Here is a 23,873-nt window from a genome sequence, read left to right as displayed (position 1 = left end):
TTTCCTTTAAAAGACAAGGGCTCAGACCCCGCCCACTACGGAAAGCGCAGGGGTTCCACCCGTTCACTGGCTTCTTCCGCCAGACCTTATCGTTCGCCTCGCCTAGCGGCTAACTTTAAAGGTGAGGGGCGAGGGCAGTGAGGGGACGACGACGGAAGGATGCGGTCCTAAGGGACAACCCTGTGGAAGAAGCAGCCCGGCGCTCGGCCGTGTCCTTGAAGGTCAGGACCAAGCCGTCCCGCGGGGCGGAGGGTGGTGAGGCACCTTAGATCCGCTGCGGGGCAAGGTGCAGCCAGTCCGCAAAGCCGTTTTTCGGCCCAGGTTGCCACACTGGCTTCTCAGGGCCGCGAGACCTAAGCAGGGTTGCGGTCCCACAGTACCCTCCTTTCTGCCCCGCCCCGCCATTCCGGCACGCACGTACGCACGCACGCACGCCGTGCCCCTCCCGGCGCAGGCGCGTTGGCAACGTTGGGTGTGAAGTGCCCTGCTCAAGGCGGAAACGCGCTCTGCCTTTGGCTACTTGAGCGCTGGTCAAGGCTAGGGTAGGGCTCCCTTTCCGCCGCTCAGGAACGTCTGGCAAAGTCAAACGCTTCTGCCGCTGGAGAAAGCTTCAATGGGAAGGGCTGAAGGGACTGAAACTTTTGTTGCATGTATCACTTGGTAGATTCCATGGCGTAAGATTCCTGAAAGAAGTCAAGTAAAGTCTTCCTAGTGAGAAGCCGCAGATCCAGGTGTTCTAAAAGGTTCGGCCTAGGACAGATAGAGCCGGGTGAGAGAATGTGGAAAACCAGCTCCCGTTTAATGGTGCTGGGCTAAGCGCCAGTGAAAAATCACATTTGTTCTCGGCTTCACAGTGAGGAACAGCAATAAAGTAATGACTAAATGATAACTGTCATCCGTGCTATCAGGGAGGAATAAACCACACCGTGGAATCGGTGCAGGCTGAGCTCTGCAGACAGGTGGGATGGGGGCGACCTGGCTTAGTGTGAGAGGTTAGTTTGAGAGGTTTAGAAGACCTTGAGATGGGAGCGAAGGCAGTAATGTGGTGTATCCTGAGCCAAGGGAAACAGCATTTAAAGGAACGGGAAGGCCAGTGGAGAAGTGAGGAGGCTGCTCTGGGCTGTTACAGATGTAAATATTTACCCGGGCAGTTTTAAGCTGGGGAGGAGGGTCAGCATGTGTCCGCAGCAGTGAAGTGGGCAAAACTGATTGTGAACTCAGTGAAAGAGGAAGGATTTGTTTTGGGGAATCGAACTCAGGACCTTGCGCTTGCCAATGCTGTTGACCTTGGCCCAAGAGCGACGATTTTAAATGAGAGGGCAATGGATTTGGAGAGGGATGGGTGGACTTGAGCAGAGTTTAGGAAGTTGAAATTCAGACTGGCTGTGAAAGAGGGGAAATGGGAGCGTCAGAGAGGACATTGCCTCTGATGGACAGTCGTGCAGGTCATTAAGATAAGGTAGCCTGGAAGAGGTCACCGAGTAGAAGATTAACATAAAGGAGCAATTTCAATTTTTAGTCTTTACCTCTGGGTTTCCAAATTTCTTAAACATTTTCTGCATGATTGTTATTTTAATTTTGTAGCTAAAGAAATGTAGTTAGGCAAGTGGCCAGGCATATATATATATATATATATATATATATATATATATATATGGCTTTCTTCAGTGTTCTAAGTTTAAATTTGGCTTGTGAACACCTCAGCCCTATTACAGAGAGTACTTTGCGTTCCTTTTAAAGAGTAAAAGAAGAGCCAAAGCAGAGCAGCAGGAAGTCTTAGTAGCCATCCTGCAGTCTGAAGCCTGCAACACCCAGGTTAGAAACAGGCGCAGGAAACATTTTGCAGGCAGATGTAAATTTCTCTCATACCTCCTTTGGGAGATGGGAGAGAGAATTCTCACAATGATAGGAATTGGCAAGATTAGTTTCACAAATACTTAATTCACTGGAATCTATGTAACTTTCCATCCTCCCTGGAATGAACAGATATATATGAGCATACATATATCACCTGTATGGCAAAATGAGGAACGAATAAACAGGTAGTAGAAATTATTTTCATCTCTTCAGTCTGCATAGTTTCAAAAAGCTTGCAAGGAGTTTAACATGTAACAGGATGGAACTCTACCTATTCATCCCTTATCCCTAACTCACATGTTTATGTTTTAGGAAGTTTCTTACAGATAATTAGTGTCTCATGAAGAAAAGATGATGTATCATACGAGAAATACAACTATCCTTTGGGCAGTATTTGTTTAGTGACTGTTTTTAGGTATAAGAATATTCATGGTGACTTCAGTCTTTAGACCAAAAATGGAAAAGGCCAGATGTTTATTATTGGGAAACTAGATTTTAAAACTGCAGTACATTCTTATATCAGGATAGTTGTCAGAAATAAAAAGGAACAAACATTATACTACAGGGATGAATCTTGAAAACATGCTGAGATGGAGTCACATACTGTTTAATTCTATTTCTATGAATTTTTAGACTACAATAAAAAAACTCAACTGTAATTGCCTTAGTTTGGGGATGGATATTGACTTGCAAGAGCCAGGCAGGGATTCTGGAGTATGCTGATCATGTACATGTTGCAGAACATTTTGGGTATAAAAGTATACACTTGTAAAAACTAGTCAACTAAGTGACATCCTTAAGACTTGTACATCTCATCATACATTGTGCCTTAAATAATTTTAAACAAATATTGAACTCTAATGTTATGCATGCTAAAGTGTTTGAGGATGAAACATACTGATACCTGAAACTTAGCTTGAAATGAACAAAACATAAAGGATTATGAAAAGGGAAGCAAATAGATGGCTGGATAAAGCATGTTAATTATGGAATTCAGGTAATAGGTACTGTAATGGGTTTTTTACTATAATGTAATGGATTTTTTACTTCAACTTTATACTATATACTGTAATGGGTTTTTTACTTCAACTTCTCTGTATGTTTCAAATTTTCATAATAAAATGTTGGGGGAAATAATCCTCTTAGGAATACTATTCCATTTTAGACTACTGAAGACTAATATGAAAATATAAACACAACCAGAAGCTTACCTGAAATATACAGGTACCATATTTCCCTAAAAAAAAAGATTTAACTGAAAAACCCTCACATGATTTTTTTCTAAGGTGCTTGTAAGATAAGCCCAAAAGTAAGCCCCAATTAAGATTGTCAGCCAGATGCATTTAGTATGTCCATTGCAACACATGATGGACAGTTAAAGGTAAATAATTGATATTAATATTTAAAGTAAGTGGGCCAGGGTTGTATCTCAGCAGCACAGCACCTGGCTTGCAAGCTCGAGGTCCTGAATTTGATTCCCAGTACGCCCCCACCCACCCACCCAAAAAAAGTTCCAGCTCTGGACTTTCTTATTTTAAAAAAGTCAGATAAGTGACAATATAAATTAAAATTAAGTACTTATGAATAACCAGGTGGCACCTTTGGACAAGAGGTAAATGCCTGTATAAACAGGAGAACTGCCGAATGCCTGGTAGGTACAAACCCAATGCCAGAATAGTGTGCAAACTGATGAATGGACATGGCTCTGTCTCATGTACATCTTCATAATGCAGTGCGTCGTGTGTTCCCAAGGTGTGCTTAATGCACTCATGAGAGGAGCATTTTCTGAGTTTTGGTGCCTGCAGTGTTTTATCGCTTTGGTGTGGACCATTCTTTGGTGTGGATCATTCTTAAGTGTCATCATTTTTATTGCAACTCCTGCCTCCTAAGTTCTAAACACTTGATTTAATGGAAACTTTGTGACACTGATCTGCCAGAGGTGGTGACTTGGGTGACCACTGCGAGCAGGCCACATGAACAAGCGGTGTGGATTAAGGAGCGCATCCAGCCGAGAGAAATTGGGGCCAGTGGTACAGGAAATGGAGACGCAAGAAATGAAGAATATTCCGGGTTTGGAGAGTAACAGAGATGGGGCAGAAGATGACGTGATTCTCTGAATAAATGTAGATTTTTGTATATGCTTCAACATAGATTATTGTACATGGAAAAAATAAGACAACCTATGGAAATAAGCCCTGTTCATCTTTTGGAGCAAAAACTAATGTGATCTAGTTTTACTTTGGGAGAAATGTGGTAGTTGCATACTTTTTTCTCACTTTCTGGCCTAAAATTTCAGTTTCTTTTTGAATCTATATATCAGACATTAAAATTACTTCGCATCATGTGCCTTTGGAATAACACAGTGGACTTTTGCACATCATTCTAGGAGTTAGTGGTAATGGTGCCTAAGACACATCTTATTCCTCTTGGAGAGTCTCACTGATCCCATCTCAAGTAAATAAGGAAACATAAAAAGACGTGCTGCTTTTTATTTTAAAGATATGTGTTTCTTCAGTGTGGAGTCAGCTACTGAATTTAAAGCAAACTCATGCCAAACAGTATGATTTTGATAAAATCTGAGTAATCATCAAATCACAAGTAGACAGTAAAGTCAAGCTTTGTAAGAAATTGACTTTAAGATACTTGGGTTTCAGAGTATTATGGCTGTCTCATTTTACTCATGATCATTGTGCACAAGCTGCTTTATTTTGATTTAGACCACCTGAGTCTCTGTCTGTCTTTGATCTGATTGAGGGATTAAAGATGATCATGACTTCCTGTTTTCAGGTCAACCTTCCAAAGAAGCAGTACACTCACCCACCCCCGGTGAACCCACCCTTGCACCCACTTGCATGTTCTTCGTGCTGTAGACTGCCTTGCCTTTCCTGTCCTAACCCACTGGAGCTTTGCAGGAGAGGAGAGGACACCTCTGTGTTGAAAGCAGCCCCAGATGACACCGATGCCTCTGGCTTTGGGGAAACACTGCTTTAGCACGGACATGCTGTCTTTTAGCTGTGAATTAGCGGAACACCTAGGAGCTCTAATTCAGACTGAAACCATCAGCATTTGATGTGGCAACTCACTCTTAGGCTTCGGTTTGGTGAAAGTTAGATAGAGAAATAAAGGTGACATTAGAAAAAATTCAGAATTTTAAGTTTGTGAAGTTCTGGTTTATAGACCACTTAAACACAGGCTTGAAACTAATGAACGTATTTTTTAAGATGCACAAAACCAGAATGTACAATTACAGTGAAATACAGAACTTGGAGTCTCAGTTAAACATACTGACCTGGCTGGTGAGCTTTTTTCTCCTGGGTTGTGGTTCTTAAAAAACTTTAATTAGAAAAAATTCAAACGTACAAAATAGTTGAAAGACTAGTAACACCTTGTAGCCAGATTCAGCCAGTGTTGCTATAATTGCACTAACTTTGTATTTCCTGGTGAACCATCGCAAAGTATGTGATAGGTACCACCGGCATGGTGGCGCCTGCTGTAATACCAGCACTCGGGAGGCTGAAGCGGGAAGATGGCTATGAACTACACAGTGAGACTCTCAGAAAACAAATGGAAAAAGTGATGTGTCATGCTATTAAGCATTCATTTCCTCAGTTTAATTTGCACATGAAGAAAATTAACAGCACTTCTCTAAGAGTACCTGATACCTCATCTGTAGTCACCGGTCCCTCCTGCATCCCTAACAATGTCTTTTCAACTGCTTTTCTTTTTTTCAAACACATTGCATTTTATAATTATGTTGCTCAGTCTGTTTAAGACACCAGGCCAGTTGTCTTATCCCACAGTCTGGACTTGTGTGATGTCCGCTAATTTGTTCTGCTCTGAATCTGGCCTGGTTACCTGGAAACAGATCTACAAAAGTAGTGACAGCCAGCTAGCTGTCTCCGTGGCAGCATTCAGTCTGGAAGGAGTCTGTAGGGGACCCTTTGGTGTCGGCATTCTGCCTGTTGATTTCTATTTTATGTATTTATTTATTTGCATCTTCATTGCCTGAATCAGTGATTTCAATGGGGGGAGGGGAATGGTGAGTTTTCTAATTATGTTTCTTCTCCATTTATTAGCTATCTTCTCTAAAGAAGAGCTTTTCTTATCAACAGTGGATGAATACATTTTTGGCTTAAAAGGTACAATAATTGCTTACTTCTTAGTTAATTGTCAGCTTACAAGTTTTCAATAGGACACAGAGGCTTTCATCCATGCTGCAATGGGGGAAAAGGCACTTAGCATTTAAATGATTGGTCAGTACTTAGTAACTTAACTTGACAAGTGATATCTTGTCTCTGATAGAGCCTTTGGGAGGAAACAGGACTGTGATTTTTGGTGTGAGAGTCCCTAAATACCTGTGCATCCCTAATGCCCCAGACAGAGGCTACTTATGGGCCTCACTCCACGTGTTCAAAAGAAGAAGAAGAAGACGGAGAAAGGGAGAGTGTGTTCCAAAGAGAGACCACCGGCCGCGGGGTGGAGATGCTGCGCCCCGGGGCCGGGGGTGGGGGGGTGGGGTGGGGGGTGGGGGGGTAGGGGGGTGTCTCTCCCCGCATTCCCGAAATAAAGCCACCGCCGCCCACTCCTTTCACGGCCGTCCACTCCACTCCTTCCACGGACCTCTTTCCCTTCCTTCTCCCATCCTCCCCTTCTCAGACCTAACACCTAGCATCTCACACTGTGGTATTCAAAGAATAACTAGTAAAATCTGGGACTTGAGCTCTTTTTGGTGATGATAAGTGAGAAAACGGGCCTCTCTGAGCCCGTGTTTTTGTGCTTTTGTTTTTTTTTTTTGTTTCGGGCTGGCGTGTTTGGGTCTTCATGTCCATGGTCACTAAGGGGAGCCCTGACAGCCATGGTGGGTAGGACCTGACTTCCTGGCTTTGCTCTGCCGTGTGCTCCTTCCGTGATACATTTCCTTATCCCAGAAGCAAAAGCAGAAGGCCAGCAGATCAGGGGCTGAAATCTTCAAATAAAACTGTAAGCCAAAATGGTCTCACTGTGTAGCCCAGGCTGGCTGTGATCTCACACCAGTTGTCCTGCGTCAGCCTCCTAAGTGCTGGGATCCCACGCATGCACCACTATACCCAGTTTCAAAGAAAACCTTTAAATTGCTCAGGTGTTTGTTACAGTGACAGAAGGCAGACAAACAGCAGCATCCACCGTCAGCAAATACTAACTTTTTATTCGATAGGAAGTGTCTCAGCTCTTTGAAACCCAGCTCCCTCCCATACTAGAGCACCTATGGCTCGAGCCCCCACTAGGCGATGACTGTGGATTACTCCTCTCAGTCACTGTGAAAAGCATCTGGTCACAGAACTTCTGAAAAGTCACTGGACCCGAGAAAGGAGCCAGGTGCAAACTGGGACCCAGGCACTCTGGAAGGTGAGGCAGGAGGATCAAAAGTTTGGCCCAGCCTGGCCAACTTAATGATGACTTAGTGAGAACCTGTGTCAGAAGTTTTTAAAAATGGCTGTGTGCAATGTGGCTCCCTGGATTCAATCACTAGTGCCACAAAAAAATTTTAAAGAAGAAAAAAATAGCAAAAGAAGAGAATGCAGCCTGCTGGTATGTGTATGCTGATAGGAACGGCATATCAGAAGGTGTGGGTCCAGGGCAGCAGGCACCCAGGCCTCCAGGTCCTGGGCCTGTCTGTCACTCATCAAGGACGCATGGGGCCAGGCACTCAGGTCTAGTTCTGGGAACTACAGCCGTGAGGAAAATGGACAAATCACTTTCTCATGAAACTTGCATTCCACGAAGGGAAGATGGTGTGTGGACACATGAATCCATAGTATGTCGCAATGGTGAATGTGGTGGAGTTTTTTTGTTTTGTTTTGTTTTTTAAATGCCAGGTAGTAGATGTGAAATGAGGGACCGTGGGAGGTCAGGAGAGCCCTCGCCACACAGGTAACATTGAGGGAGATATGTGGAGTAAAGGAGCCACACAGCTAAGTCAACGCATTTTACTTTTCTCCTTATGGTTCTGGGGACCAAACTGAGTACTCCAGCCTACACTGCATGGCCCGCCCTGACTCCTTTTGGAAGAAATGCTGTGCACTTCGATCGATGCCCACCCAGGACCAGAGCAAGCACACGGAGACCAGCAGGACGCTTCCTGTGATGCACGTGGCTCCTGGGCCACACAGCAGTGGAGGAGGCGAGAGGGGCCGGGGCCTGGCATGCCTTGCAGGCAGACAGCAGGACTTGCTGGAGGACCTGAGCGAGCAGGGTCCAGGATGTGTGTGTTGTCGCTGGCCTGAGTCACCAGCAGGCTGCATTGCCATTCTGAAGTCAGGAATTGCATCCTGGACATGTTGATGACTGGGACTCATCTAGGTGAGGTGTTGATAAGCAGTTAACTTGATGAGTTTGGAATTCAGGGAGAGTTGGACCTGGAGCTGTAAATGTGTTGAGGGTTAGCACACTGGCTACGGAGGGAGGCGAGAATGTACGCGTCCTTCACTTTCTGCTCTGTTCTCATTCTCTCCCTCTCTCTCTCTCTCTCTCTCTCTCTCTCTCTCTCTCTCTCTTTCTCTCTTTCATCTAAAGGAGTGAGCAACAGTGGGCCAGTGGGTTGTACAGCCTGGTGAGATCATACCCAGGGCAGGAGGAACTTCCAGTTTTAAATACCCCAGGGGATTCGCATGCAGGCAGCACAGGGACTAGTCTTTGAGAAGTGACACTTAAGCCACCTCCTCCTCTCCTGTCAGTTTCACCAGTCACACCTCTATGTGATTTCTTACCCTCTGATGTTTTTCAGCCTGTCCTAGATGAGATGGATTGGTCATCTCCTTTAGCCTGTGCTTTGAAGGTTCACCAAACATGAGTGGATGGAGAAACACACTATGACAGAGAAGCAATTAAAACCTCTGAGTATCATTTTAGAGTGTGCAAAATTCAATCTTGTACTATAATGTGGAATATACTTGTACTATATGCCTAATGGTTAGTTAACACTTGTTAGGAATGCTTGCCTCACCTGGTTAATGATCTTCATGGATTCTGAGCTTGACATCGAGATTTATTTCCTTCTGACAGCCTCCATCCTTCCAGGGCTCGGCTTCTTCCCACCTTTTACATAGCATCACATGTGCTGGTCAGTCATTCAATTAATTACATAGGAGGCTTAGGAATCAGTGTGTGTGAATCAGTGGGCATTGGCGTTCTTATAAGTAGCACTCAGGATGATCTCTGCCCATAGAGTTAGGGGGACAATGAGTATGGAAAGAAGACAGAGAAAACCAAAGCCCTGCAGTGACGGTTTGTACTAATAAACCCACTTACTAGGGACAGTACCACTGAGCTTTAGTCTGGCCAGGGAATAAACGATTGAATCTTAACAGACTTTTCTCATTACTGTCCTAGGATGGCTGTTTTTCTTCTAAAGAGATTAACACTGCAAACCATAAGAACTGAAAATAATTGCATTAGATGTTTTAATAAGCACACGGTGCGAAAGACGCCGCTGTCCCCAACCGCTTCAGCCTGGAGGCCGCCCTCTCTGGTTCACGCACAGTGCCTTAGCACCGATGAAGGTGCCCAGGATGACAGGAAAAAGAAAGCAAGCAAGACTTTGACCAACACTGGAAGGAAGATTCACGCACGCATTATCCGAGTCTTCAGCGAGGAGGGCACTGATCTGGGGCCCATGCACCGGGCGGACACCATCCGCCTCATGGAGGAGCGGGCGCTGAGGCTGGTGCAGAGGGACGCGGACGCGGAGCCCCCGGAGTACCAGCTCATGACGGGCGCGCAGATCCACCAGGAGCGCCTGCGGCTCCGGGAGGAGGAAAAGGCCAAGCCCAAATCCGGTGAGTATTTTGCTGCCAGCTCCCTAAATCCTTTACGGTTACAGACGAGCAGTTTTAAGATTCCACGTGTTCCAAAGCGCTCACGACAGTGGGAGATGAGAAACCAGGACAATCAACACACTCACGGCTTCGTCAGGGTCCCCGGGGCAGTTTCCTCACCCCTCGCTTACAATCCATCATTTTTTGTTTTCCCTGATACCCTGTGCTCCTTGTGTAAAGTGAGAAGCAAGGCATGCAAACCAAAACGATCTGAATGCGCTGCCCTGGTCCTGTGGCACTGCGTCCAAGTGTCACAGCGCGTGATGGGTGAAATGAAGTGAGACCCAGAAGAGGCGGCTTCGGGCTTCTCGCAGTACCAAAGGGCACACAGAGCTACGTCCCCAGTCCCTTGCTTACTTTTTGAGACCCAGTCTTGCTAAACTGTCCAGGCTGGGCTCCTCCTTGCCGACTTCCGGCCTGAGCGCCCAGAACGCCGGACTCCAGGAGTGTGCCGGAGGAGTGAGCGTGCACCCGGCAGGCTCAAGGGTTTTGTTCCTGTGCTCTTTTGCCTTCTTGGCCGGTCACCTTCCGGGCATGTCAGTCACTCCTTGAGGAAGCCGTGAGTGGATCTTAAGGGAAGTTGTTTGGTTCTCCCAGCTCCTAAAACGTGCTGGTCATTACGGAAGACTGCTCAGCGGGAAGAGTGCAGGGACAGGAATCAGGAGACTGGTCCCCACCCAGCTGTCATGGGGCTATTTACCTGGAGAAACGCTCATTACCTGCCTTAGGTTTTGTTTCTGTGATACTGGGATTGAACGCAGAACCTTCACACTGAGCTACATTCTCATCCCTTATTTGTTATTTTGAAGCAAGCTCTTGCCAAGTTGCCCGGGCTGGCACAAACTTGCAATCCTCCTGCCTTAGCCTCCCAGAAGGAAAGGTTATAGGTGAGCGCCACCAGCTCTTCGGTAATGCCACATGTAACACATATCCAGGTGGGATTAAGGACATCAAACTATGTCACACTTTAAAAAAAAAAAAAAAAAAAAAAAGGGAACAGACTGGAAAAGTTGGGAGGCCTAATGTGCTCTACGAATTACTTTATTCCAATAAGGCTTCAGGACCTACAGTGTAGCAAAGTGGTGTTAAAAACTTTTTGCCAGGCATGGTGGCATACACTCCTAATCCCAGCACTCTGGGAGGCTGAAGCAGGAGGGTGGTAACTTTATTTACTTTCATGTTTAAAATTTTTATCTTAAAGAAGATAATATCAAGGAAAATAAAACCAAATAGTAAATCCAAAATGGCTACCATTGTGTCTTGCTACCTTTTAGCTGGTCCTGCCATCAGATTTAACATAATAAAATCCAACAGGAAAACAGTGAAAGTGATGTGGTTTCCAGGCAGGGATGCTTCCTGGTGAGGTCTGGTCCTCCATCCCCACGCTGTTTGCAGATGGTGCTGACTCAGGAGAGAGGCCTGGGTGGGGCTGTCCCCACTCTGGCAGCCAAGGATGCTGAGTTTAAACCCAGCCCGGGCAACTTAGTGACATAGTGACACTCTGTTTCAAAAGAAAAAAAAAATTGGGGCAGGGGGCAGGGCTGGGGATATAGCTCAGTGTGAAAACCCTGGATTCAATCCTGAGTGTAACCAAAAACAAAAACAAAAGCCACAACAAAAAACTTTGTTTTGGAAATCTGAAAGCATAGAGAAGAAAGGTATATGATAAACACTTACTGCTGGTCAATCAAAAGGACAACTGTTAACATGGCTGAGCTTTAAGATCTGTAAGACGCTAGAGGGAAGACAAAGTTCCCCCTACTCCTTTCTGCTGTCCCCTCGCCCTCCCAGCGGTCCCTGCTCTCATGGGTCCCACGTGTAGGCCCAGTCAGTGTTGTGACTGTCAACACATATACCCATAAACAGTAGATTTTGTGTGTAAAGATATAAATGGCACGCTATTGTTTCAAGATCTACCCATTATACATATAATAGCTGTGGCTAATTTATAATTACCATGTGACATCTCATCTTAAGACTGTATCAAATTTGTTAACCCATTTTCATGACACTGGGCCTGGTTCCCAGTTTCCCATTATCGTGAATGCGTGTGCATCCTCCAGGTTCTGTGAACCAAGCCAGTCAAGTGGCTCTCAGGAGCAGGGTGTGAAATTCCCCCCTGGACATTCTCACCCACCCCTGGTACTGTCCCACTGATGTTTTTCATGCTAATGATGGGAAAGCGTTACTGTTTTAATGTATTTCCTTCAACCATTCGCGCTTTTTTTTCCTGATTTGCCTATTCATGTTCCTTTACTTTTCTTGGATGATTTTTTGATTTATAGTTCTGTTGTGTATAATGCAAAAACCTTACTGTCAGTAACCCTAGCTTGGCAGGTAAAAATTGCTACTTAGCTGTCTAATTTAAAAGAAGTTACTGGTTTCTGACTCTCAAGTGAGAGAACCATCAGGGGCTCTGTGTAACCACAGTTGTTCTGTGGTGACAGAAATGATCTCAAAGGAGACTCGCAAGGAGTCCTAGCACCAAATCTTGCTGTCTCACACCAGGACCAACTGTGAGAAAGGAACTGACCTTTTCCTCAAATATTGGACAACATGACCTGGAGACAAAGAGTAAACAGATTCAGCAGTGGATTGAGAAAAACTATCAGGTTCAAATTACCATAAAGAAGGGGAAAAATGCAGATGACCCAGAACATAAACCAGTAAGTAAAACCAAGCGTCAATACTTGCTTTCTGGTTTTCTGATATAAAACTACAGTTGTAGGAAACCTAAAAAAATAAAGGCAAAGGCAAAGCTTCTGGGTAATTCTATCACCCAAAAGTGGTAATGCATTTCTCACTTTATTTTTCAAAATGAAATATGCTGTATCAAGGTGCTTCTATTACAGCATCTTTTGCTGTATGAAAACACTGACAATGTAAAAGCTGTATCTTATCTTACAAATTAGAATAGGAAAATGGAAAACTTCATAGATGGATCTTTTCGGCTGTTTTGAATGCCCATGATGCTGCTGGCTGAACTGTCTGCTAGAGGATGTTCACTGTGTCCTACTGCTAGGCTGGGTAACTCTACCACCCAGCCCCTACAGGCAGCTGCTGTGCACGGTCTTCAATCCTGGATCTGTATTAGACTCACTCAGGCCTAGGGCACACCCCGGCTGATTAGGGATTTCTGGAGCCCTGGGTGTGTGTGTTATTGTAAAAATCACCTCAAGTAATTCTGAGTTAGCATCACTACTGGAAATTGCACTGATCTGTTTTGAGGATAAAGATACTTTACCAATACTCAAACCTAGTGTTTGGTACTTGTTTTTGGGAGAGGGCAGTCTAGGGTCAAAGGTAGCTGCTCAGAGCTCACAGGCAGTCACATGGGTTACTGTACAGACTGCAGTCTTGGAACCAGACATGTGACTTGATCGGCCAGTCCCACTTGATCAGCAGCAGTTTCAGGATGCTATTTTTTCGTCCATGTTTGAGCACTGACAACAGAAAGCATCAGAGACACTGATTTTGAATTAATCTTGGCCTGTTTCCCTTCTGTAGGAGGAAATATTTGACCACATACTTCAGACCATGCCTGGGATGGCCACTTTCTTGTCCAGACCACAACCTGTTAAAGGAGGAAGAGCTTGTATGTGCATTCTTCGTCATCTGACCAAGAAAGAGGAGAAGACACATGCAGACTCTCGAGCTCAGAAAAGAGACACTTTGAACAAAGGGAATGGAGGTGGCGGGGAGTCAGATGTGATACACCCATGATTTTAATACAGAAAAATAGGGCAGGGATATAACTCAGCGCCAGTGCCTGCCTGGCCAGTGCGAGGTCCTGAGCGTGATTCCCAGTACAAAACAAATACAGAAAAATAGGCTTCTGAGCTTTAATCAGCTCACTGGTCTGTAGTCCTTCACCAAGGCCAGGTGAGCCTAGTGGAGGGCAGGCCCTGCAGCCATGGAGCATGCTCCGTCTCCCACGAAGCTCTCCATCTCCGCATCTGCAGCCGAGGGTGCGTCCTGCGCTGGCTTCCTCTTGGGAGGGATATACCCGCTGAGGCGGGAGGCCAGGCTCCGCTTCCCACGGGAGGGTCTTACCTTTGGGTGAGGGAGGCAGACAACCAGGACTCTAAGTCAGCTTTATCTGTGCTTTTTACAATAGCTGTACTGTTCTCCTTTATAGAAAATCGCCCTTCAGCAGAGTGGATTCAGGATTCAGGGTAAAGTGGTGAGAATATTCCAGATAGACTGCCCCAGGCTTTACACAGCTGAGGATTTAACAGCAAAGCAGGATTAAGACGCTACCACTTACTTTCAGTTTCATTTTCTTCTTGTCAGGATCGTGGGCAACTGCATGCCTCGTGAGACTTTGCTAGGGTGAAGGAAAAGAAGAACTGTATGTTAGAAGGCCCCACACTGCTGCCTGTTAGCATGAATAAACCACAGCCTCCTTTCTGTCTGCGTGGTGATCCCCCCACCCCACCCCACCCCACACAGAACATGGGAAAGAATTCCTAACTCCTAGCCTAGCGCCTTTGACTTCTCCCTCCAAGGAACCAGGTTAGGACTTCCTACCATTCCAACCACTGGCAGCCTCTTAGCACTGTCCTAGAAAAGACCTGCTGGAAAGGAGCTCTCTTCCGAGCTGCAGAGGGTGCTTTTAAGCAAACCAATCCAAATGGTACTCCCAAACCCAGTGGGAAATCTACCTGACATCCCACAGACTATGCCCACAAATGCTGCCACCCTCAGCTCCAGGCGCTTCCTGTCCTGAGTGAGCCTCAATCCGTTCCCTGTCCCATCCCTGATAATTCACAGCAAGAACCTGTGAGACACCAGCCAGAGTGAGCCTAAACTGCACAGCCCCCCACTGTACACTGCCTTCTCACCTGCCCCTGGGACTTGCGTGAGACCCCCACTGGAGACACTAGCCAATGAGCCTACAAGTGCACAGCCCCCCAATGCACATCACCTTTCCCTGCAGTTGGGACGTGAGAGAGACCCCGGCTAGAGCCCCTGACCATCTGGTCAGCAGCATGTGCTTATTCTTTTCCCAGATTTAGAAGGACACCCACCCACAGCACGAGCACACCCTTTGAGTAAGGGGTGTAGACCTCAAGGCCCTCCCACCTAGCACTTGCTAAAACCTACACGGGCTGGGGCCTCTGACTGTGGGTTCCCAGCAAGGTCAGTGCTTCACCTCAGGGCACACTCTGAGAGCAGCTGGTCTGGGCAGCCCTGCAGACTCTAGTGCAGACCTCTGGGCTGCATGGAGAGCAGCGGGCCGTGCACCCACTCATCCAGGGCTCCCCCCTGAGGAGCAGGACAGCGTGGCGGGCAGGTGGAGGCGCTTACCTTCATGGCAAATGTCTTGCCGCAGCCGGCGTGATCACATGTGAAGGGGCGCTGCTCCTCGTGGAAGGAGAGAATATGGCTCTGGAGGTTGAACACAGTTGTGTAGGTCCTGCCGCAGCCTTCTCTGGGACATCGACACACTGCCCTTTCCGGGGCATGAGTTTTCATGTGCTGCTTGAGGTAATCTTTGCGCTTAAATGTTTTCTGGCATACTTCACACGTTATTTGCTCTGAGGAAGCAGAGAGACATTTAACCCACTTCCCAAGTTATCACCCAGGAAAGACTCCCAGAGCAGGTAAGGTCCTCACTGTCCACAGTCTGCTGGCTAGACACACAGCAGAAGCTTCTGAGGACACTGGCCCTCATTTTTACTGCGGGGGAGGGGGGGTTGGCAAAGTTCTCCTAAACTCTTAAATCTCAGAGCCCCAAACTCCGGCTGCTGAGTTCAGGTAGCTTCTCAGCACGGTGACTACGAAGCAAATGCACTGCCTGCTCACACAGTGCCCTCTCCCGGGGCACCTGGAACCCCCCCACAACCTGCCTGCGTTCAGCCTGCACAGGGCCTCAGCAGGCCTGGGCCCGCTCTGCTCACCATCCACCCACAAACAGCCCTCACCTCTCTGCACATGTTCACGGTGTCACTCAACAATCTGCCTCCCTTCTGTAGCAGCGATGCCTGCCTTACCTTTATGGGCTTCTCTCATGTGTTTCAGAAGTTCTGTCCATGTTTTGGCCACAAAAGAACATTCCTTTTGACATATGTAGCCTGTTCAGGAAAAAAAAAAAAGGTGCACGGCCAGTTCTGAAAGTCCAGCCCATGCTGACCACTAGCCTGGAAGCCTACATGCCTACATAATCCTTCCCTGGTCTCCCAGTGCCATTCTGTCCTCTGTGTGAGACTAAGCCTTCCGGGAAGGTTCATGTGATGTGAAGCCACACACTGCCCGAGGAGCTCTGCGCCAGCGTTCTACCCCAGCAGGCTGTCCGGGAGGGTTGGGGGGCCTCATCCCTACCCCCAGCTAGTCCACATCCCCGTTCCCTGCCTGCCAAGGACGACCTCTTTCCTCCTCGGCACACCAGCGCCACACCTCGGGACTCACACTGCCCGGCCCCTGGCTAGCTCGAGCCTGGCATGTAGTTTCATACAGCAGGAGAGGAGCAGGGCAAAGCCATGGAAGGAAACAAACTCAAGACCCCAAACGCTGACCACAAGGGCACTGCAACAGGCACCTGAAGTGGATCCTGTAACCGAGGCTGAAGTTCACCCACTGAAGCATGAATATGCCTGCCTCACACTCCCACTCACTAATCTTTTGTTTTGGAGACAGGGTCTCGCTCTGTAGTTCAGGCTGGCTTTGAACTCACTCTGTAGCCCAGGCTCCTGCCTCAGCCTCGAGTGCTGCCACTATGTGTGTGCACCATGCCTGGCTTCGCTTATCTCTTGTTAAAAATTAAACATCCTGGCCATTGGGGCTCCTTTCATCCCATGAGCCCGCTGCAGGGAACCCGGGAGAAGCCATCACCCCACTGAGGGCCTGGAGGAGAGACATGCCTTGAGGCCCTGCCGCCACTGGGGGAGCAGTAGTGAGTTGCCACCCCACCCCACTGCATTTGGATTAGAGGAACCCAGATGCCTGGCCCAATCCCCTGCCCTGCAGGACGGGCAGCCAGTGCAGGAAGCACCCAGGACTCAGAACACAGGAAAATGTCAAGGCAAAGGAGCAGGGTACAATCTCAGACCTTAGCCCACCCAGAGCAAGCCCAGGAGACAGAGACACAGAAGAAGTTAGAAGTCACACACCTGAAAGTTTTAAAATGATAGCAACTGAAGCAAAGAGATAACTTAGTGCTTATATTGTCTGCTTTTCATGCCTGTATCTGGTAGTCTCAGCAACTATTTACAAGATAACAGTGTGCAGTATGGCAACTATTGCTGACTTCCTTCTGTTTGGCTTTTGAAATGCAGTATCATCATTTTGTTTCTTTTTTAGTTTATTCGCTTTAAAAAATTAAAAATCCTAAATTCTAGGATCTGGGAAATTGGTGCAGAGATAACAAAAATTACCCAAGGAAACAAACAATAGATATAAGTAGTTGACAGACTCAAAATCAAGTGTTTTTTGTTATGTTACAAAGCCACGTGTCTGAACATTGCAAATTATCCAAGCTTCCTGAATGGCCAAGGGGAAAGGGCACAGGTGTGAACACAAGAGGTTAAAACAGAGTAAAGCAGCAAACCACTGGCAGGTGCAGAGACCAATCCCAGGGTAAAGCACGACCAGGCACTGGGCCTCCACCTCACAGCATTGAGACAGATACTTGCACTGCTGCTCTGGATCAGAGAACCAGGCTGAGGAGGCAGACCAGCATCCTGGTTGTCTGTGTCTCCTGTTGCCTCAGTATGACCACGGAACAGACTAGAGTACCAAGTCATCAAAGAATCACATGCACACATACAACTGATTGATCAATCAAAATAAATAAAATGACCAAAACATTCCCTTTCTTCACGGTTTTCAGCATAAAACACACAAGGCCATCCACACCTACCCTTGTGGACCTTTGCATGTCGCTTCAAGCTGCTCGGTGAGGCAAAGTGCTTCCCACATCCCTCCTGCATACACCTGGGTGAGCAACGTATGCAGTATTAGCTGGTCCATTTTGGCAAGTGCCACTTGGGGTACCTGGTACTCTGTCCTGGCTCTCTAACAAAGTCTTGCCTCTTTTGAGTACAAAACCAGCTATAGAAATACAAGATCTAAAAAAGCAGATCTAATCACAGATGACACTCAAGTTACTCGATGAGCCCTGCAGTAAAATGAACTGCTTGTAGACAAACAAGGCACATTACCTTATTTGCTTATGTGACGAAATTAAATACTGTTTTCATTTTTCACCCTGATGGTTACCCTGCTTTCGGGTACTACACGGACACTTGGGAAGGCTGTCCAACTTGATGCAGGAAGCCCAGGCCACCCTGAGCTATCTGTCTCAGCGTTTCTAACGATGCTGCATGGAGTTTTGGGATAAGAAACCACCGCAGCAGAGGCTGGAGCCTCGTTGGAGCATAAAGATTATCTGCAGATCTGCAAGCCAGGACAGCAATGTCACTGCAGGGACTGCAGGGCAGAGGGCAGCCCGTGCCAGCCAGGAGCAATGCCAGCCCCGCTGCCAGCAAGCCCTGGTATAAGATGGCAGTCATCCCTTGGAGCCCTGTGCAGCTGTATCCACGGTGGCAGCCCCACTCGTGTGTTTTGAGGGCAACCTCTGGCTATGGGAGAAGGGTGACTCAGGTCTCCACCCTGGCATTTCAGAGGACTGCACGGGATCCAATTGAATAGTTCAGCCTTTCCTCCAAGCTTAAGCACAACTGTAATAACCTCATAAACTACTCTGAAACAGGTTAAATACTTCTTTTAAAGAAATGAAATCAAAATTTAACTTTTCAAATGCCAATTAAATGGGCATACGCAATACCCATCATTTGCAGCAAAGGGCTGTTGGAAGCGGCTTCAGAGCACGGGCGCCCGCCCTCAGTGTCCTCCTGGTCTTCGCAGCAGGCATTTCTGAACCTTGGCCACGCTCAGCACCCACCTGAACGGCGGCTCCTTGCGGTGCTGGCACTGGTGGATTTTCAGCTGCTGGTGTTTCTTAAAGGCCTTCTTGCAATCTTCAAAATCACACTGTTCAGTAAAGGTTTGTTAGTCTTTGAGAAAAAATAAAGAATCAACAGTTTGTAACAATCAACAAACTAAAACTATTTTGGAGATTATGCAGTTGCCACTTTCACCCTGACAGTTAAGTAAAAATATACTTTAGGTTAAGAAGTTTAATCTTAAAGACACTGCAAAAAGCAAAAACATTTTCATGGGGGTAATTGTCCAATGATACACTTTAATGCTCACAAGGTTTGCAAACAAATACTTTTATAGTTAAGATAGCCCATGACAGACTAAATTTAGATATCTGACAGACTAAATTTGGATAATGAAAATAAAGCTTTAGAAACACTGGCAGTATTAAAAAAAACTCACAAGATTTAGCCATGTGCAGTCATCATACTTACTACATACTGTTTCTGATGATTTTCATGTTTGCGCTCAAAATGTTTTTTCAGGTTTGATTTGGTGTTGAATTTCTGATCACAACCATCAGCTGTACAACTGTAAGAAATTGTATAAACAGAAATTAAACCAGTGAAAAGGAAGTTTTAAGATGAATGTCTCTTCCTATTTTATGAAGGCTAATCATTCCAAAGAATAGTACAAAATAGTTTTACGAAAATTCCAAAATGTGCTGGGGAGCAGCTCGGGGGAAGAACGTGAGCCTGGCATGCGTAGCCTTGGGCTGGTTCCCAGCAACACCAAAAAAAGAAAGAGACTGAAAGAGGAAATCCCAAAGAGCTAATTAAGCTATGCCATGCAGGCCTCTCAGCATCATGGGACCATCAGGCAATATGACGCTTTTTCATGCTTGAAGGCCTCAAACTACTCAGCCTCAAATCATGCTTAAACTTAATTAGTCTCAATGCAGAATGTGACAACCTTAATTCTGCATGAAATATCACTACAAACTGCATTTTCAAAAAAATGGAAAGAGCTCAGAAAACCTAATTTCTTGGCATGTCGCCAAGCCACTCATACTGGCATCTAGTCTAGTCCTTAAACTGTCTTCAGCGGAGAAACACCTCCTACCCTTCCTTCTCCATGCCAGGTGGAATGCTAACGTGATAGCTGGAGCTGCAACAGGCGTGCAGAGCCACAAGGTTGATGCCCCAAAATGCTAAGAGCAAAGAGACTAGTCAGAAGGAGCCCAGGTCCATGAAGATCCTAGACCCTAGAGCTGTCCTGGATACCCCTCAACCTCTTCTCTTCCACATCCCGATAATGCAGGATAACAACTCTATCTTGTTCAACTTTCTTGTACTAAGTTTCCTGTCATTTTTGAGTCTATATGTGACAGCCATCTAACTCAACATAACTGTAGGGGTCATGGCAGGAAGGCCCCTGGCACACTTGGGGTAAGGAAGAGGTGTTTGTTACCTCAGGATAGCTGGGCCACAATTTCTTTTTACTAAGAAACACGGTCCACTGTGTTGCCTGGACTGGCCTTGAAAAGCTCCTGAACTCAAGTCTCCTTGTGCCCCTGTCCTTCAGCAGCCCGGACTACAGATGCTACCATCATGCCTAGCTTGGACCACAATGTCATGTCCTTGAGCCAACCTGATGAGGCAAATAAGCAAACAATGGCCAACTGGCATGAGCCATTTATGGGATGCACTAGGGACCTGCAGTTCACATAAACAGGGCTCAAAACCAGTGGTTTTAAGGGAAGCCACCTGGGGTAACATGGGAGAGGGCCCCTGTGGGGCACCAAAAATACTGCATGCACTGAAAAGGCTGAGGACCTGCACCAGGGCAGCTGCAGGGTAGGTGGAGGTCAAGGAGTAAGTTAAGGATCTTCTGATGTCCGTGCTGCAGGGCGTGGGAAAGGAAAGGAGCCACCTTATCTTTCTGTGGGTCACCAGGGACAGTGATGTCACCTACCTAGCCAAGAATTGGGGAACAGAAGACCAAAGAGAGCTGTGAGCTCTCTCCTGGACTGGGAGCAAAACTGGTTAAGGGAAATCAACGAAGACCCAGAGATGCCCAAGTAGCACCGGCCAGCAACCTGGGGCTAAAGAGAAAGAGGCTGGGCAGTGTGAGAGGAAGACCACATTGGTGCTCCCACAGCTAGTAATGGCCAGATTTTCCGTAAAACCCTGACATGCTAACCCAAGGATTTTGCAAAGTGCTGTGACCCATGCGGCTCTTGAGCTTCCTCAGGTGAAGGACCAGGAGAGGATGAAAATAGAGACGAAGCTGGGGTCCGGTGGAGCCCTCACTCTCCCGATGTGAGGAAAGGAACTGCCCCCTCATCGTAGGGGTGTTTGTTTATACATTTAGCAACACAATGTCATGTGGCACCCCATTGCCTGGGTTGTCCAAGGGCTTGGTGTTTTTGGGACCCAGTTTCTACACAAGGCTTGCCCTGGGCACTCTTTCTTCTTGGGCTGGCCATGCCCCAGGCCTGCACAGATGATCAATTTCTATCTTGAATGGCTTCCTACACCAAAGAACTGCTTTCCATCTAATGTATTTCCTAACTGTATTTTTCCAGCTTGATTTCATTTACTAAACATTTTAAAAGTGGATGAGAGGACACAAACCCCAGAGAAGTTGAGATGAGCTCATTCTCAAATTTATGCATGAAAAGACTCACTAAAACCCTTTGCTCTCCCATGGCCAAAACAGTGTCTTCTCTTACTCAGGAACCTGAAAGCCACTTCATGTTCCCGATCTTACGAGTGAGTTATCAGTCACCTCACCAGACCTATGTGCCACATATAACCCACCTCAAGGCCTAAACCCAGCCCCTACTCACACGAAAGGCTTCTCTCCTGTATGAATCAGCACGTGCCGACTCAGATGGTAGTCTCTGACGAAGGCCTTGCCACAGCCTTCATAGTCACAAGCAAACGGCCTCTAGAAAAAAAGGAGAAACGTGTTTATCCCATCCATCAGTAACTCTGGTTATTAATCCAAAGCCTGAAACATCTAACAGGACCAGCTGCAGACTTCTCTGGAGACGGCTTCTCCTCCACAAGGATGGTGACACTGACTGCACCAAAGCAGGACCTGATTTTCCTGCATCGTTAGAGCACCACACTCTCACCAAGTCACACATCAGATTCTGGTCTATGGACAGCATCTGAGTACAGCACTGTTACCCCACCCCTAAACCTGCACCAGGCTTCCCCAGCAACGTACTGTTCATCACTAGGCCATTAGCAGCCCTATCTTTAGGGATCTCCTCCACCTGCACGGTTTTGCAACCTAAAGTCAGTCCAGGGCAGAGAAGGGGCAAGTTCTCCCACACAGTTGTCGAGCCCAGTGTCTGGATACAGCTATGGAAAATGTGTCATACCTGACAGTGCTGACAGGTGCTACAGCAAAGCAAAGCAAGCAGCTCACAGCCCTAATCAGAACTACCACGGGGTGGGGGTAGGGATTCTTTGGGTATCTGACTGAGGACAGTGAACCACCATGACACTGAGGAAGAAGGTATTAAGCCAGCAGTCAGGAAGTAGGTGAGCTGCACTGCCGTGGCTCGGCCACAGAACTGGTGGTGATCTGCCAGGCTCAAGAACTGTCAGATCAGCGTGCGAGACTTAGGACAACATACATGACTTCAAGAGTGTTCGGACGGGTACCACGACACTGGCAAGCAAATGTCCAAAGCACAGCAAACAGGTCTAAAATGAAAGCAGGACACACAAGCAACAGAGAGCCCAGAATCTGGGGGGTACTGGGGGTGAGGAATGGGCAAGAGACAGAGCAGGGAGGCAGAGCACAGAGGATGTCACCAATGAAGCCAGTCGCTGGCTGAGCCTGCTGAGAGCTGGATGGGGTGCATAAAGCAGAGGGCAGAGGCTGACCCAGGGGAAAGGGGCGCTCACACAACTCTGTCTAGTGCACAGGAAGTTATCCTGGGTAGCAGTTTTAGAAGCTCAGCCTTTAGGTAGTGCTTGGTGGTGACGAGTTTTTTCATCCGTGCACTTGCTGACGGATTATTGGGAGGTGTGGACCCGCTGAAACTGCGGACCAAAGTATGGGAAAGGGCTGTTTAAGGATCCTTGAGCCTACAGGAAAGGTACCACGCTGCCTGCGCGAAGCTCCTAGCTGTGTCTTCCCTAGCCTACGCCCGGGAGCGGCGCGTTACCTCCCCGGTATGCTTGCACAGGTGTGCCTCGAGCTTCCAGGCCTTGTTGTAATTGGCGCGGCAGTCGGGGAAGGAGCAGATGAACCTCCGCAGGGGCGCCGGGCGCGGCGGGGGCGGGGCGGGACTCTCGCCGGCTGCGACGAACGCGTCGGCGATGGTCAGGGACGACACCGCCTCCGCGACCGAACTAGGTGGCTCCAGGGCGCCCGCGGGCCAGCACGCAGCCACCTGCCGAAACAGGAGCCACGACCCGGAGCGCGCGCGCGACCTCCCCCAAGCAAGCTACACGCGACGCTGCCCACTTCCGGGAGTGAGGTCCCACCGGCGGCAGACCCGCCGCGAGGATGCTGCGCATGCTCTGAAGGGCTCCGCACAGGCCTCTGAGCTGCGCATGCGCCTTGAGACCGGCGGAGGTCTGGGCCCCTCCTTCCTTCCTTCCTCCCTGCGTGAGTGGCTGGGCTTCCGGGTGGCCTAGGTCGGAAGGCACCGCTTCAGTGTGCATTGTTTCCCGCCCGCCGCCGCCTTCTAGGAAGCGCTAACTGCATGATTTAAACGAGCCTGTTATTTACGTCTTTGTTTTACTGCTGTGGACTCATTCATTTCCTTGCATCTGACGTTCATTCCACTGCAAACCCGAGCACTGTGGATCCTAAACTTTTCTGCCCATTACAGTCACGTGGGGAGCTTCTCAACCGGCAAAGTCTGTAGCACACCTACACCAATTAAACTACATGAAAATGGCAAATACAAGCATCTTGTTGTTTAATAAAACATCCCATTATATAAAAATACCACACCTTTTCATCCACTCTGCGGTTGACCAGCATTTTGGTTGTTTCCAAAATTTAGCTATTACAAATTGTGCTGCTATGAACATAGGTGCACATATATCATGCAAGAAATTTAGAGATTTGATGCCAATACTCCTGAAACTCTTCAGTGAAATTGAAAATGAAGCAATCCTCCTTAAATCATTCCTGGAGGCAAATATTACTCTGGTACCAAAACCAGAAAAAGACCCCAAAAAGGAGAACTATAGGCCAATCTCACTAATGAACATTGATGCAAAGGTTCTCAATAAAATACTGGCA

General features: G+C 47.3%; 2 protein-coding genes across 4 annotated transcripts; one reads left to right on the top strand and one right to left on the bottom strand.

Moving 5' to 3' along the window:
• Positions 1-38: 38 nt before the first annotated feature.
• On the top strand, positions 39-14,120 carry Mtif3 (mitochondrial translational initiation factor 3). 3 transcript variants are annotated; one of them, XM_023560444.2, is made up of 5 exons: positions 66-221; positions 5,934-5,996; positions 9,226-9,671; positions 12,219-12,376; positions 13,218-14,120. In XM_023560444.2, exons 3-5 carry the CDS (start codon positions 9,227-9,229, stop codon positions 13,431-13,433), a joined length of 819 nt encoding a protein of 272 aa, XP_023416212.1. In that variant the 5' UTR covers positions 66-221; positions 5,934-5,996; position 9,226; the 3' UTR covers positions 13,434-14,120. The 3 variants fall into 3 exon arrangements, with proteins under 3 accessions (XP_003477301.2, XP_023416212.1, XP_012996543.1); XM_003477253.5 differs by lacking the exon at positions 5,934-5,996 and having other exon boundaries at positions 39-221; XM_013141089.3 differs by lacking the exons at positions 66-221; positions 5,934-5,996 and adding an exon at positions 6,410-8,196.
• Gtf3a (general transcription factor IIIA) lies at positions 13,420-23,175 on the bottom strand. Its single transcript, XM_013140901.2, has 10 exons — positions 23,116-23,175; positions 22,783-23,064; positions 21,445-21,545; positions 19,088-19,184; positions 18,616-18,704; positions 17,572-17,645; positions 15,707-15,787; positions 15,021-15,250; positions 13,978-14,037; positions 13,420-13,763 (listed from the first exon to the last, which is right to left on the bottom strand). Exons 1-10 carry the CDS (start codon positions 23,173-23,175, stop codon positions 13,599-13,601), a joined length of 1,239 nt encoding a protein of 412 aa, XP_012996355.1. The 3' UTR covers positions 13,420-13,598.
• Between the last annotated feature and the right edge of the window lie 698 nt (positions 23,176-23,873).

The sequence above is a fragment of the Cavia porcellus genome, unplaced genomic scaffold (genome assembly GCF_034190915.1).
Source record: "Cavia porcellus strain 051 isolate PalLab524CR breed Dunkin Hartley unplaced genomic scaffold, mCavPor4.1 scaffold_21, whole genome shotgun sequence".
Taxonomy (NCBI): Eukaryota; Metazoa; Chordata; class Mammalia; order Rodentia; family Caviidae; genus Cavia; species Cavia porcellus.
This window is presented reverse-complemented; position numbering and strand designations above follow the sequence as displayed.

Excerpts from the sequence above, each read along its gene's own strand:
- Mtif3 (XM_003477253.5), top strand. The coding sequence starts at position 9,227 with ATGGCTGTTTTTCTTCTAAAGAGATTAACACTGCAAACCATAAGAACT. Across the intron at positions 9,672-12,218 it reads AAAGGCCAAGCCCAAATCCG|GACCAACTGTGAGAAAGGAA; the intron begins GTGAGTATTTTG and ends GTCTCACACCAG. Across the intron at positions 12,377-13,217 it reads ATGACCCAGAACATAAACCA|GAGGAAATATTTGACCACAT; the intron begins GTAAGTAAAACC and ends TCCCTTCTGTAG.
- Gtf3a (XM_013140901.2), bottom strand. The coding sequence starts at position 23,175 with ATGCGCAGCTCAGAGGCCTGTGCGGAGCCCTTCAGAGCATGCGCAGCA. Across the intron at positions 19,185-21,444 it reads ACAGGAGAGAAGCCTTTCGT|TTGTACAGCTGATGGTTGTG; the intron begins GTGAGTAGGGGC and ends AATTTCTTACAG. Across the intron at positions 18,705-19,087 it reads ATCATCAGAAACAGTATGTA|TGTGATTTTGAAGATTGCAA; the intron begins GTAAGTATGATG and ends TTTACTGAACAG.